This window comes from Nilaparvata lugens, chromosome 1, assembly GCF_014356525.2.
Source record: "Nilaparvata lugens isolate BPH chromosome 1, ASM1435652v1, whole genome shotgun sequence".
Lineage (NCBI taxonomy): Eukaryota > Metazoa > Arthropoda > Insecta > Hemiptera > Delphacidae > Nilaparvata > Nilaparvata lugens.
Window position 1 is genome coordinate 19,099,930 of NC_052504.1, and position 16,095 is coordinate 19,116,024.

General features: G+C 35.2%; 1 protein-coding gene across 2 annotated transcripts in view; it reads left to right on the forward strand.

Moving 5' to 3' along the window:
- LOC111050259 (ly6/PLAUR domain-containing protein 6B) overlaps positions 1-15,840 on the forward strand; it is a 70,404-nt gene extending 54,564 nt beyond the window's left edge. For both annotated transcript variants that reach the window (XM_039421132.1, XM_039421136.1), the window contains exons 2-5: positions 4,707-4,909; positions 9,493-9,576; positions 11,866-11,996; positions 15,344-15,840. In XM_039421132.1, coding sequence (XP_039277066.1) covers positions 4,738-4,909; positions 9,493-9,576; positions 11,866-11,996; positions 15,344-15,535 — 579 coding nt within the window. In that variant the 5' untranslated portion in view covers positions 4,707-4,737 and the 3' untranslated portion in view covers positions 15,536-15,840. The remainder of the gene's footprint in view (positions 1-4,706; positions 4,910-9,492; positions 9,577-11,865; positions 11,997-15,343) is intronic.
- The last annotated feature ends 255 nt before the right edge of the window (positions 15,841-16,095 follow it).

A 16,095-nucleotide genomic window follows, 5' to 3' on the forward strand; every position in this document is an offset into this window, starting at 1 on the left:
ACTTGTAGTGAGCTTTATGAAATATTCCCGCGCTCCGGCGAACTTGAGCATTGTAAACAAGCTTTAAGGAAAGAAGTCAAGCGAATGCTCTTTTCTAACTCACTTTTCAAAGTGAGATCAAGAAGTGTCGTACCTGTAGGTATAAAGTAGAATGTAGGGGCTCTCAACAACGTAAACAACGGATTAAATAGAGCGCGGGAGACACTGATCCTAAAACTCTCCGAAATATGGTGACACAAGCGTCTTTAAGTAGCTGCTCGCAACGCATGCTTTAGGCTGGTAACGCGCTGGTAAGTAACCTTAGTTACGAGCCAACACTCCAAATATACCATATCAAGCCCGATTTAAGCCTCTGCCACACAAAACGAGATAGGATGGAGCTTCAACGTAATAATATTGAATTTAGCCTGTTTTCCGTTGTTGACCACCTGTCGACTATCGTTATTTGATTCAGTGTGATAAATAGTTCCTTCTCGCAAGAAAAGCTCACATGATTCTTGATCGATTAAATCAATATACTTTCTGAATAATAAGACAGAGCTCAATCAAGTTCAATATTGAGAACGAAATTGGATGCAAAATGTCATTCATTCAATATTTAATTCATTTATTCTGGCATTAAATATGATTATAACATAATTTAGATCGATTGAAACATTGAAAGGCGTTTTTAGAGTGGATTTCAAAGGTTCTTGTACTGACAATATCCACAATCATATCATTATCATGGGCATATGAGATTTGACTTTTGAACAATCAACTATTCAATTCAGTATTGTTTCCGCTCACATAAATGGATAAATTATTGAAGTCATAGGATCTACACCGGAGTTAGCAAAAAGTTAATTACTTGATTGAATCGTCAAAAATGTCTCTTAACAAAAGTTAATAACTTGTGTTTTTAACAGAAAATTCCTTGTTATTAAAGGAAATGTTATTAACATAATATGTTGATGACTTCTGTTATTAACATCAGTTAATAAATAACAAAACAATTGAAAATGTTTGTTATCAACTCCAGTGTAAACGCAGCTCAAATCCCCATACATATTCCAGATTCTTGGTGGATGAGCAATTGTACTGACAGAAAAACTGTTCGTAGAAGGAACAAGGATCTTAGGATAAGGGATATGTGGGAATAATCTTACCTGAGCTCCAAGATTTATTTTCAGATCATACCACATTCGAGTAATATCATGTAAATGGGATACTCAACAGCTTGTCATTTCAGTATTCTTTAGTTTTCCAAAATTTATAATTTTTTCTCTCTGAGCTCCGAGATTGAGCTGGATGATGAGAGAGATTTCAGGCTACACATTAGTTCACTCATCTTCCTTGAACTAGATTCAATGATTACAACCATGAATATTGTTTGCTATTATAGAGCATTTCTAACATAATGAATTAAATAAAACACAGTTCACAAACAGTTTTTTTCCAGTTATCATCGGAAATCACAATAAATGTATTTATATTTGTAATTAAGACATAAAATCCCAGCTTAGCATTTAACATTTTTTTACATGGAGGTTATCCAAGATGAGAGAAAAGGGTCTTTCCCTAACCACGCATTGGCTATAGAAAAATCAGGATACGCAATTTTGGATACCTGCAACAGGACTACTTGATATTCTGGACGCAAACAGGGGGGCTAAGAAACGTGCTGCGGGATGCGGGATTGACCGACACACGATTACAGCTAATGAATAATCCCCGTCGGACTCCTGATCAACCACAATGCCAGACCCTCACAATACCTCTCTAAACGCTCGAATTAGATTCGATCAGCAGTGCTGACTTCAAATGGTACACACTGAAATCGATAAATTCAACAGAGACAGATAACAAATTGTGTGATTGGGATGTTGTTCAGTAGCTTACTGAACATTCTGTTGAAACTGTTTACAAGTTTGTTACAAGGAGAGTTTTACATTGAATTCCTCATAAATTCTTCTAATACGACAAATCTGATTTTCTAGCAGTGAAATCTGTGAAAATTCTAGAGTGATTCTTATTGATTTTGCAATTATGATTGTGTAATAAGTTATGTCTCAAGAGATGTGAGTAGGAGTGGATAGATTAAAAATGCTTGAGCAGTGAAACACCTATCAAACTACTTAAAGTTCTCAAGTTCATAGAATTTTTTGTATGAGAAAAATGTTCGTTGTATCTACTCTTAAATATTTCTCCCAAATCATGGGATTAATTTCAAAATATATGAAGGTTGCCATGAACTTGACACCAGGCGGTACAAGGAAATACAAGAAACCCGTTTTTAGTACATTTTCTGTAGATCTCTGGAGCATTGTAAGTGTGATTGAAGAGTTTGTTGTGGATGATATTGGCTAGCTACATTTGTGCAATGCCAGAGGGCAATGCAAGATATGATGGACAATGAATACTGATCTCAACCTGGTCATTTTTTATCAAACGAAGTACGAAACAACAGTTCAGAAATGTGAAAAGAAAGACTGATTCAGATGGTGTCAATGGAATTATTCCTATAATGTTGGCAGTAGACAGTTTCGGCTGCTACTTTTCAATTTTTACTTTCCTTGCCCCCTTGCCCTATTACCATAGGTAAGGAAAGTATTGCTTTCCGAAAAAAATTAAGGTACCCCAATTTCTATATTTCTATACGTTTCAAGGTCCCCTGAGTCCAAAAAAGTGGTTTTTGGGTTTTGTGTGTGTGTGGTGTGTGTGTGTGTGTGTGTGTGTGTGTGTGGTGTGTGGTGTGTGTGTGTGTGTGTGGTGTGTGTGTGTGTGTGTGTCTGTGTACACGATATCTCATCTCCCAATTGACGGAATGACTTGAAATTTGGAACTTAACGTCCTTATGATATAAGTATCCGACACGAACAATTTCGATCTGATGCAATTCAAAATGGCGGCTAAAATGGCGAAAATGTTGTCAAAAACAGGGTTTTTCGTGATTTTCTCGGAAACGGCTCCAACGATTTTGATCAAATTCATACCTAGAATAGTCATTGATAAGCTCTATCAACTGCCACAAGTCCCATATCTGTAAAAATTTCAGGAGCTCCGCCCCATCAATGCAAAGTTCGATTTTAGATTCCCAATTATCAGGCTTTAGATACAATTTAAACAAAAAAAATCAAGTGGAGTAGATCAAGCATGAAAATCTCCACAATTATTAATGTTCAGACATATTTTCATCTAAAATTGAAAATAAGCTTTAAATTCGAGAAAATGTGATTATTCAATTGCAAATTATTGTTGATTCTTTTAAATCATTCACTATGAAGAGATAGCAGACCTCATATATGTCTCCAGCGTTATTGCCCTGTCACCAGCTGGCTCAAGTTTTTGAATAGTAGACTTGATATGCGCGTGAACACTAGCGTCAGGTGATCAATTTCCATTACGGCAAGGAAAGTTGTGTGAGTGCGCCACACCAGATTTTTTGTTTTGGCTTTGCATAGCTTTTTATAGTGAAGATATTTGATAGAATCGTTGAATAGTTTCATTTCCTACAATATGCTAGTTTGGTTTACTTGATCATAGCGCCACTTCACATAACGGTGGGTCGGTGGGGGAGTTGATATTCCATCAAAGCTTGAAGTTTCATCTCGAACAATATTAATGAGCTGCTTACCGGAGACTATGCGTTGCGTTGCGTTGAGTTGGTGTTGGCGCCAATCACAACACATTGTCCAATGTGACACAATGCTCTGCTGGAAATTGAATCTGAGACAAAGACTGCCGTACGCTTGGCTCACTGTATTATAAGCGTTATTAATTAACGTTGATAGCTGCAGAACTAGCTTTGCAACTCCTTGTTACTGGCTGCGTCACGCTTGTGTGGATTTACGTCTAGACTCTAGACCTGTCCACTCTGTAATCAAGTAGCGCTCCTTTGCTCTACTTCTCTAATTACTGCCGTTTCAGGTACACGACTACTTACAAACAGGGCATGCAAACTAGCTAATTCCAAAGATGTGATTGGAGTTTGTTCCTCATTGTCGAATGCAAATGTTCGTCGCAAATTTGGTGCTATTTGGCTTTTAAGAAATTACAAAAGGATGGTGTAGTCCCTATTAATTTGGCTATTTTCTGAACAAAGCTCAATTTTCTAACGAACTTGGCTTTCAAAGGGTTTATTACTATTTTATTTGCATTTTGTTGCATTTAAAGGTGTTCTATCCAGTCTTAAATGTAAGAAGTAGTTTCCATTACATTTCAATCCCTGAATTCAGTGAAGCACCACATGATCGTAACATTTTCTATTGAACCTCTCATTTTCCAGTGTATCCGCAAGGGTCACGCATGACTCATTAATGATCTATCATTATTGCATCGAAAATTTGGTGGCAGTGAAAGAAATTTGCAAATGAATAGTATCGAACAGTTGCAGTCTCAACCATTCTAATTGCCATTTTCCGAGGTGGAGTGGAATCTTTTTACCCTTGTTTTCCTCTTGATTCTATTGCTTTTCTATTGATAACTCGTTTATCCTGTGACGTTGAGCTTTTCTGGTATTCAAATCAACCTTCAAGCTTCTCGGAGCTTGCAATTCAACATGAAAAATATCTCGGGATGAGGAATTGGTTATTCCATTGAGGATCTACATAATATTCTTTGTTTCATCTTACAAAATATGAGAGAAAATGATGAAAACCTACTCACTGTTGTCTGTTCCATTCTACTTTGTGACCAGTGCTAACGATGTGTTTTTCTGTCGACAGGTAATGTCATCACAGAAGGCAGGCCTGCGTAATGTTGAATGGCCTGGCTGGCCACATCATAAGTTGCGTTCTGTTGGCCGGCTTGGTACATCAAAGCTCCTCTGCACCCAGCAATAACAGCAGCAGTGGCAGCAGCAGCAGCAGTAGCAATAAAACCCGTGAGCGTGAGGACCTGTCTAACGAAACATCTGACGACTCTGACCGTGAGTTGCTTTGTTGCCAAATTCAATTGTTATCTTTATTCATGTTGAACACAGTGGGCATTGTGCCGTTTCCACAGTGAATCGGTTTCATGACGATTTTCGTTTGTGGCTGAGTTCAACTCGACCCTTGCGCGCGCATTAAGCCGTACGCACTTAGCTCAACGCCAGCTCACACTCTCACTCACAAAGTGAATGAATGCTTTCGTGCTCTGAATCGGCCTTTGAAACGCAGTCAAACAGTTCACAGCTTGCAATGCGTTTTTTTCACGAGAGGAAAAATTTGGATTGAGTTGTTGTTCTGAGTCCACTTCATTGAACGCGTTGCATTTCTCAATTTATCAATGACAGTTGTTCCATTTGAAACACTCAATCATCAAATTAAAACCATCCTCTTCGAAAAACAATTTAATCTGGTGTGGGCTGCTCAAAGTATCCCAATTTGGGAGATGAATTATTCAGTGGATAATTTCGAATATCAACTTGGACCATGCCAAAGTGCACTGACAAATTGATTGATAACTTCGTTCTGTGCTCATTGCAAAATAAAGTCACTCTCGCATATGATTGAGAACATAAATTACGTCTTTCATCTCTTTCCAATCACAATCATTGGACCTTATATTATATTCAATACTAAAACTCCTTGTTCCAAGATGATAGTGTATCAAGTAACTTTGAATGAATCTATATCCATCACTACCAGTGGTTGCATAATATAATACTGTACATTTTGTTTAAGATTTTTGAAAATATAATCAATGAAAAATGATTAATAGATCCACTTTTTGTGTAGTTGAGAAGTTGATATTGTGGTAATTATTCATATTGAATGAAAAAGACTAAGAAATTGTCAAAAAACCACTGATTTATTGATAATTAGAAACTAATGTTCCTATAAGACCAGTGGTATCTTCTGTTAATTCCCCCTGCTCTAAATTAGCGCACAAACTGAAAAGCACCTTTCGGTCATTAACAGGTTTTCAACCAAAGTTTAGTATTAAAAATTCATTGGAGTTGGTCAACAATATAAAGCATATTCCTGTTCTATCATGTTATAAACTTGTGTCATTTGATGTTACTAATTTATTCACTAACATTCCGGTGGGAGAAAGTCTTTAAAGAGCTGAGGAAATAATGAAAGGCTCTATAAATGATCATACACTCAGAGAAGAGCTGATAGGATTGATGAAGTTATGCACTCAGCATAATTATTTCAAATTTAACAATAGATTTTTTGAACAAAGAGAGGGGTTGGCAATGGGGTCACCCCTCTCACCACTCCTAGCTGAATTATTTATGGATAAGTTAGAAAGTAGAATCATTGAAAATAGTCATCTCAAAGATGAAATTGTTTACTGGTTTCGATATGTTGATGATATTATTTGCTTATGGAAAGGAAGTAACAGACAACTAGACAATTTTCTTCCCTATCTGAATGGATTACATCAAAGTATAAAATTCACTGTAGAGGTAGAACAGGATTGTGTATTGAATTTTTTAGATTTAAGAATAGATCATAGCACTGGTTTTCACAAGTTTTCTATTTTCAGAAAACCAACCCATACTGATGTTATCATTCCTCTTCATTCTTGTCATCCTATTTCTCGCAAACTTGCTGCTTTCAATAGCATGGTCTATAGAGCACTAACAATACCTATGAGCCATCATGATTTTGATATTGAGATCATTGAAATTAAACAGATAGCTGTCACAAATGGGTATGAAGAAAGTATGGTAGACAGATTATTGAGTAAAATTAATAGACAAATTTCAATCAATTCTAGCTTTGTAGGCTCAAACTGTGAGGAGAAGACTTGGATAACAATCCCATATTTAGGCCTTATATCTGATAAGATAGGTAGGGAATTGAAGAGGAATGGATTTCATGTTGCTTTCAAGACAAAACCGATTTTAAATAGTCTATTTAGCTGGAGTAAAGACAAAATTTATAATTGGGATAAAAGCGGGGTGTACAAACTTAAATGTGATGATTGTAATGATTGTTATGTGGGTCAGACTGGTAGAAGTTTCAAAAGTAGAATTAAAGAACACATCAGAGATTGGAATAAACAAAATGGGGAAACTAACTTTGCAGAACATTTGATAACAAATAATCACAAGTTCACAGTTAAGGAGAATGTTGAGTTTCTGCATGTTAATAACAAAGGCAGATCTTTGAATATTCTAGAGGCTTTAGAAATAACCAGAGTAATTAAGGAAAATTCCCAGTATAGTTTAAATGACCAGATTCATTTCAACCAATACAACACTACGAATTTAGTTTTATCATAAAATATTGTAAGCATACATTAGTCAATAGTTTTTCCATTTACATATTTGTTTTATTATCTTTCACACTTGTTTTCTTGGTTCTTATTTTGTACTAAAATTAAATTTTATTATCATGGCGATTCTGTTGCTTAAGCCGCCATTTTGTCACACCGTTGAGTGTGAGCGCTGTTATCAGGTCTGGCTGTCGTCGATACGCCTATCCAATCAACCCATCAGAGAACATTTCGTGTTGGCGAAAAATCGGTGTGTTGAAATTAACAAAATAAACTAGCCTACCACGATGCTGATTTCCTACAAACTTCATTTCTCACTTTACATGATTTTAGAAATCAATTTCTTTTCAATAATATTTGTTGCAATTTCAATCATCAGATTGAAAAAGAAAAATGTGAAAAAAATGTTTTCTATCAATAACTCCAAACTCCAAACTAGAATCATGGCCTCAGCTTATGAAAATACAAAGTTAGTAGACAACTATCTACCAACGTTGATGGAAAGATACATTTTCAAGATGTTCGATGTTTTTGAACGGGTAGTTTTATAGTCCACTAGACAGCTGATTTATGATGAATAATCTAAAGTCTGATTTTTACGGTAATATTGGCGTTCAAAGGAGACTCTTTTTCCTTTTGTATAACCTTGAAATGCAAAATTTCAAAAAACCGTATGTATACGTCGACGCGAAATTCAAAAAGAATTATACCTGCCATGAAAATCTATTGCTGCGTTTCGCTGTAAATGCGGAACATAAATATTAACATATAAACATAGAGAGAAATGCAAAACCCTCGACTTGAATCTTAGACCTCACTTCGCTCGGTCAATCAAATATAAGCATACGATACATGCTCATAAGTTGAAATGCTGTTATCCACACCAAAGTTATCAACCAAATAATTTCTGCCCTGAAAAACTCTTCTTAACCTTCTAAGCTGAGCAAACACGTATAGTATTCCAGGGAATGCTGATGAGTTATATTCAAATACCAGGTATTACATTAATGGGAAATATTCACGATGAAATGAGACTCAAGAGCGTTGATTACGAGAGAGTAAATACGATATTTTCTTCTCAAGCTACACCTTTGATGATGCATTTCGGACTTTGAGGTAGAGGGTTTCCTATTGACTAGGCACAATAATTAATTGCAGAAATTACAGAGGAGTTTCTTGCTCACGGTTTAATATTCAGCCAATTAACTCGCTCTTCGCTCACAACTTCTGAATTTCGTGCTCTTATGACATGCTCTTTGGGAAAGGAGTGGAATATTTCGTAGAGTAATATGATTCGTTCCATATTTCATCCCGTTCCCTAGTGTACTTTACTTCTAGCATAATATTGGCCTTATTCTGCTTCTCTTATTAACAAGCTTCAAGATGTTCACATTTTCATTCAGGTAGAATGAATTGAGTTAACATACAAGCTGAAGCCTGGGATTCACTCTTATAATGTTAGTAGACTGGAAAATAGATAAAATCGAGGATTTTCAGGGAGTGGAGTGCGAATTACATAATGAGTACTCCAATATTAGTACAACATTTGTATTTAAATCCCAGCGAAGCATTGAATTATAACAAGAAATTATATGGTGAAATAGATTTCATTGTCCCATCAAAATATTCATTTATCAACTTTTTATAGAATAAAAAAATTACAAAAATACCAAAATGACACGCTATTGTGATAGAGTGAATCCACTCTTATTATTATGAAAATAATTAATTATAAGCCAATCTATAATAGTTTATTAACCAATAATCTATAATATGAAGCACATAGAATGTTTTAGACAACTTATAATCCATACACGTTAAAGAAATTATATCGATCATAGAATAATAATTGATTGTATACGTGAAATGTTTTTTATGAAAAAAAAAATTTTTAAAACTAAACTTATATTCATGAATTTTTTGTGACTGCAATAAAAATGTAACAACTCTCTTCAATTTGAAAATGATGCCTTAAAGATGTCGTCTCCGCCTCATATTCAGTCTTGGATGAATCTTTCCTAAGGCACATCGCACTTCAAGGGTCAATCCACACGAGGCGATTTTGAGACGAATCGGCAGGGCAGGAAGCTTTAAAGCTATTGGCTAATTGGGTTAGAGTTCGGGAATCACCTGATTGAAGAAGCTGGCTGATCGAAAATCAGCCAATGGGAGAGCTTCCTGCCCTGCCGTTTCGTCTAAAAATTGCCTCGTATGGATTGGCCGTAGAGAACCATAGTTTTTTGACTCATCATTTTGGAAGGAAACAGAAACTTCAGTTCCTGACATTTTTGTTCACAGCTGGACTGACCTGCTATACGTGTGTGAATGTATCCGATAACTCCATGTGCAATCAATTTGCCATCGACCATCCATGCCCAAAAGGTAATAAGAATCCAAATATAAGTCAAGTTTTCAGTTGAATATTAGAACTTATTTCATTCTACTATACTTAAGTTCCATCATAACTAAAACTTCAATGAAATTATTACGGTCACTATGAAACATTGAAGAATACTACATATTATTTTATAGTTTATCAGAGCTTATTCTCTTTTTCTATTTGTGCAATTTCATCCTCTATCTAATTTCATCTCATCGATTGTGCTCCCATCGTTATTATCATTTGTTCAACTTCTTAACCTTCTCCCTGCTTTTTCCTATTTACAATATTGCTTGATGCCACATGATTTGAATAAAAATTACCTGCGTTGAATATTATGAATTTGTGCTGATCCTCTTTCTATTTCCAGTAAAAGAACATTATACGTTTTACCAAATTACATCACCGAATACATTATAGAACCAAATAAGTACATCAAGAAAGGGCTATTCGCTCACAAGATGGTTTGATAAGAAATACAAAGCTTAGCGTGAGCTTTGTATATTGGTGATTCGGCCAATAATAACCAGAGACAAACAATCAAATTAATGATTATTTCACTCTATGAAATAACTGAACGAATCTAGTAATTGGCAGGGAATAAGAGCAGTATCAATTTCAAAGTTTTCAATGCCTCATTTCATATTCTAGTTAACTATTCTAAGTAATCCCGTTTGTCTCGTTCCCTGATACTTATTCAACCAAGTATAAGAATGGCACTATTTATACAACTCACAATATTTTCTTATTGAGATTAATGTATGTGGTATGTCTGTAATGTTTGTGTATCCCCATTGTGCGATATCCTAACCAGTGATTAACGTAATTGACTAAAGCAAATAAGCACGAGTCAAAAAATGTTCGTTGATGATATCCGTTCTATACATTGCAATCCAATTTCACGCTACATTAGAGCATCGCTCTCCCATGTTAAAGTTTGGCTACATGCCATCAAAACTACTTGAGTGGTTGCTGTATTCTTGCAAAGCTTTGAAAAGTTGAGTATGCTGAGAAAAACAGAGATTTTCAGACTGTGGAAACTTTTTCTTTCAGTTTTGCAGAATTATAAATTCATGAGGATGTCATGGGCCCTCATGTTTGGGGGTCCTCCTCTAGATTCTCTGGCATACTCCAGGGATTTTCGGAGATAATTTCCACAAAAATTTCATCATTGCCATTATTTATTTATGGTAGTGGAACAAAGTATTGGTGTTACTTCAAAAACAATGAGAATGATGGTTACTTCAGCAATGAATAAGATTCGAGTTGAATAGATCTAGTTCTAGGAATTTTGTATAGAAAACTCTATCGTATAATATCTGAAATTTTGTAAAATATACTTGTTTTGCTGTCTGTATATGAGTAACAAACATCTCCAATAGCTCATGTCACATTTATTTATTAGTGAAATATTGAGAAATTGAAATAAAACACTTCTATTTCATATAATACTATTACTCACATATTGAATATTTTTACTTTTATTATTACTTGGATGAATATTACTGACAGAGTTAATAATGCATCCCAATCATGCATCTAATTTCAATCAAATTAATAAAAATAATGATTTCCCTGATACTGATTTCAATCAAATTAATAAGAATAATGATTTCTTAGATACCCAGCAAATAATTATAACAGTATGTGAATGTAAATTCCAAACTACAAATTTCAGAATCTACAGATGAGTATGTTATAAGGAATGATTATGTGTTAAAAATTATATTCTCTCATTGATTCTGCAGATTTATAATATTCCAATAGCTAAGTCATTGTTTATTAGACATAACCATTTTCGAGAATCTCGTTGCTTTTAGATCTATACGAACTACCAAAGTTGTTTGACGTATGAACAATTTTCCTCATTCATTTTCAGTGCTCTGAATTGAATTCTACAGCTACTCACACAGAAGCATCCCTGCACTAAGGAGATTCATATTAGGAATCCTAATATCATGAATCCTAAATCATATGAATCAAAGGATTCATATTAGAAATTACGTGCTACCAACATAATAAAATGACATCAATATTGAAACCTGATGAACTTTATATACTACTATACATACTCTATATAATTATACTATACTCTATATTATAATACCATACTTTAACATTACTATACACATAGAGCATGTGCATGGCTTGCTCCCTCATTCTTCATCCTTCCACCATCATCTCTTTCCTGAAACCCGTAATTGATTTTCTGATACCCGTGAATGAATTACCCCGTAATTGACTAGTCGTTTCCTTCTCTTTGATCATAGTTGACTGTTTTCTCACCACAGGTCACAACTTTTGCCACACCCTACATATCATGGACTCGAGAGGAGCCAGCGTTATAGTCAATAAGAAATGCTCAGACAGCACTGAATGCTGGCCGCATAGCGTTGGCTGCATGCACATCGATACTCAGACTGTAAGTTATATCTTTTTCTCCTCCTTTTCCATCATCTCCTCCTCTCGATATTACATATTGTTCCAACTGTAATACTTTACTCTGAAATCCTATTCCACATCTATCAAAATTCTCCCCGAAGCATATTCTATTCGCTGCAACTCGTATGATGCAAAAAGGATAATCGGATTTAGGAAGCACGGTTGTGCACTGGGAATGGAAGAAAAAGAGAAATGGAAGAAAAGAAGAAAAAGACAGAGAAAGGTGACCACCACCAGTTGCCAGCGAGTCCGTCCAAATCCCAGTGTATCCCAAGTATATAAATATATGGTACCGTACACTTTATATATACAGATATGGAGTGCAGTAGCGGTGACGCAGTGCATACTTGATCTGCGCATTTCCGCTGCGGGAAGCTCTTCTCAAATAATGATTTGTCTCTATCGCCACAAATCCACTTTGGCTTTACAATTCACATCAAGTATGCTACTTTTTGGTTGATCACTCCAAGTATATTACCAGCTATGATTAAGACTATCATAATTATTATTCTATTGTAATTTTCGAAAACTTATTGCAGCTTTCAAATCTGGGAAATCCGGTACAATTTGGAAGGAATCTCTTCATCCACAACACTAATCTGAGATTTCAGAATTTCAGGATCAAATGGAAAATGAGAATTTCTCATCAAAGAGTAATAAAATTATAAAAAAATTTAGAATAAAGAAATGACGACTTGGTGGCTTATGGCCACTAAATTATTCAACATGTTCTAGGATGGAGTGTAATATCAGTTTAGGAATAGTTTAGTATATGCGATGATCATTAACGATATCCGAGAATAAGATTGGGATGAAAATCACAATGTTTCATTATATCCTCGTGTATAATACTTGGAGTTGATAAAGCTAAAATTAAATTTTCAACAATCAACCAAATTTTTATATGCATATAGATTTCTCCATCTTATGATCTGTAATGCATTTTTTTCAGAATATGTAGCCCAGTGCATGTCATTGAGCTCATTTCAATATCAATATTGTTGAAGAATTTTTCGTGAATTGGAAACCCAACATTATATTAAATTGTGATCAAGCTATCCTAACAGCATTGGTGAATGTTTGAACTATATGATTATAATCAATAATCTAGTTCTATACTAATTTGAATCCTGCCCATTGCATCCAGATGTCACCGGTATCCATGAGACCAGCAATCGATAGAGGCCTGCAATATCCAATCAATATTATAATTAAATATTGAGAGAGTGTTGCCATGTCCAACAGACCGAGTGATATAATTATGTACTTTGTTACGGGCGTAGATTGAAGTCCCGCGATGGTTATAGCCTGGCCTGTTGTTCAATGTCCTTGTATTCCAAGCCATGATGAAAATGTGCAATCGCAATTTCATCAGAGCTTGGATGAGGTGGAAGTCCAATTCCAATCATCAAACTCCTTTGATGACAAAGAGAGCGTGGAACAAAAAGGAAGAATGAAAGCCTGTGATATGACATCATATTTTCGAGCTGAAAATCGATTTTGGAGACAGGCCGTCTTGTTCGGCGGGCTAAAAGGCTTGTCATACAAGTAAACTGAGCTCCCGATTGCTTCTCTCTGCAACTAGAATGTATGTTTTCATCAGCATCTGTTTGAGAAGAAGCTACTCGAGCGCAACTGTTAATGAAAAAACTGATGTGAATAGAGCTTCACTGTGAATGGCATGCTTTAAATATACATGATTTGATTCATGACGCTTTTCTAATCATTCAAGCAATCTGTCACCAGAAAATTCAATCAGTGATAAGAGCTTGAGGAATTACGTTCTGTAATCTTCTCTTTCTAGTGAATCTCTGTTTTCCCAGCAGACCAAACGAGGAATCTTTATTGTTGAGATCTTCTCAATGGAAATTTTCCAATTCGTGACAACATTCTTGTGCTGATTGATTTGTTCAGTGCATTTATCTGTTAATTACCACACTACAAATAATATTTTGTTGTAATAAATCCTCATTATCATTTTCTCAAGTTTTCTAGGGGTTTGAACTGTGGGAATAGGGATAATACAACATTATCTCATCTAATAATCCAAATTCAAATTAACTGAATAGGAAAATATCGAATGAACAGAACATAATTTCAGATTCAAGATATCATTCACGAAAGCTCTACCACGAGTAATATATGAGCTCACTTAACTAACGTATTTGCACCCCAACTAAAAATGTATTACTGCTAATAAGACTTGCTCTAGCACATGGGTTTTCCATGGTTGAGTATGTCCATTTCCCAATAAATAATATTTTCTATATAAATAGAAATTAGAAATCTAAGAACCATTTTAAAATTGTTCAATCACGACATGTTTCGGCTATAAAATGTCAATATCGGAGCACCGAGCTTCGCTCGTTATTTTTATTTATTGATAAACAGAACACAATTCTCTAAAATGATCGTGTTCATATTTCACAGCTGGCTATAATTATGTCATCTTATGAATTTCGGGGATGTGATATTTTGATTTTTCACACACTCACTTTTTCACTATCCACAGCTGTTTCAGCCAATTTCAGAATTATCCTTTTAATGTCGTTCAGCGAGTTTTCCCAAGGATGTGACCTAGTGCAATCGAATCTTTATATCATAAACCTACTATGTTCCAAATTTCGTGAAAATCGTTAGAGCCGTTTTCGAGATCCGTTAAACATAAATAACCAGATTTAAAAATAACCAGTTATATAAATACGGAAATTGCTCGCTTAATATAATAGGATTTAATTTCAAAAGGGTACTAGGATTTCTAATTTTTATTTATATTTGAGAGTAGCCCTGAAGAAAAAAGACATCATTTTTTATATATCTGCAGTAAATGTCATATTGAAATTCAAATACTTTGTACATTTTATCAATTTGATTACTTGTTGTAAATTTAAAGGGAATTGAATCGATTCATTTATTCATTCTATTTGTATACAGGTTAGTGTCTATGGTTTCACAGTCACAGCCGTATCGTAATCTTTATCATCTTCAAATTTATATAGAAATCCAGTCGTGTAATAACACTAATTGAAGTACACTGAGTGCTAGATAGCTAAGTTCAGTTCAATAATTAATGAACTCATTTGAAGTATCTGAGTAGCATCCCTTGTGAATGTCATTTCTTCAATGATTGTCACCTCACCACGGCTGCTCCCTTCCGGTTACGAGGAGCATGAAGGCAAATTCCTAATTGAACTGCCGACTCGGCTGAAAGCTTGCAAATTGCAAACTTTTGTGTCCGAAATGAGTGCTGAACTCGTTATAAATGCAGCGCTGTTGATTTGATTGGTGTTTTGGGAAGTTGGTGATGTGGCTTGGTTTGGTTTTCAGGTGTGCGTCTCTTGCTGCGACGAAATGTACTGCAACGTGACAGTGCCCACCAACCAGTCAACTGCAATTTACTCAAGACGACGCACTCGTCCAAGGCCCACTCGACCCCCCTCGGATCACAGCCTCGGCTCACCTTCACCCCACCCACTCACATGGATTTGGCTTCCTCTCGGAGCCATGGTGCTATTTTGAACCTGTGCAAAAAACGTTCACATATTACGATGCATATTATTCAAAACTGTAATGATTCATCTCATTATGAAATGAGTGTTGTTGAACTCTCGTCGGGGTACTGCGTGTCTACAAATAACGAAACATGATTGTCATTAAATAATGTAAAACTATACAAGATACAGACGACTATTTTCTTACTTACGTTATTGAATTAACGTGGATTATCTCAGTATTAAATGATTCGATTCTTTATCATCATTATATATTATCCTTGTGAATTTGATGAGTAACTGGATTAAATGATTTCTATGCGAACATAAAAACTGTGGTTATTATTGAAAATTGCGATCGCTCCTTCGTCCGCATTTGTCTTCTCCATCTCCTTTACTCCTTCTTCCTTATTACTCCTTATCATCCTTGATCAAAATAATCGATTCAACATGTCAACAAAAATCACGTTTGAAAGATTTGCAGAATCCGGATCGGCAAAAGGCTTGCAACTTTCCATGATATCTGGAGTCTGTTTAATTAAAATTTAGAAGTTCTGTATAATGGAAAAGTGGCTCCCAAACATCAAA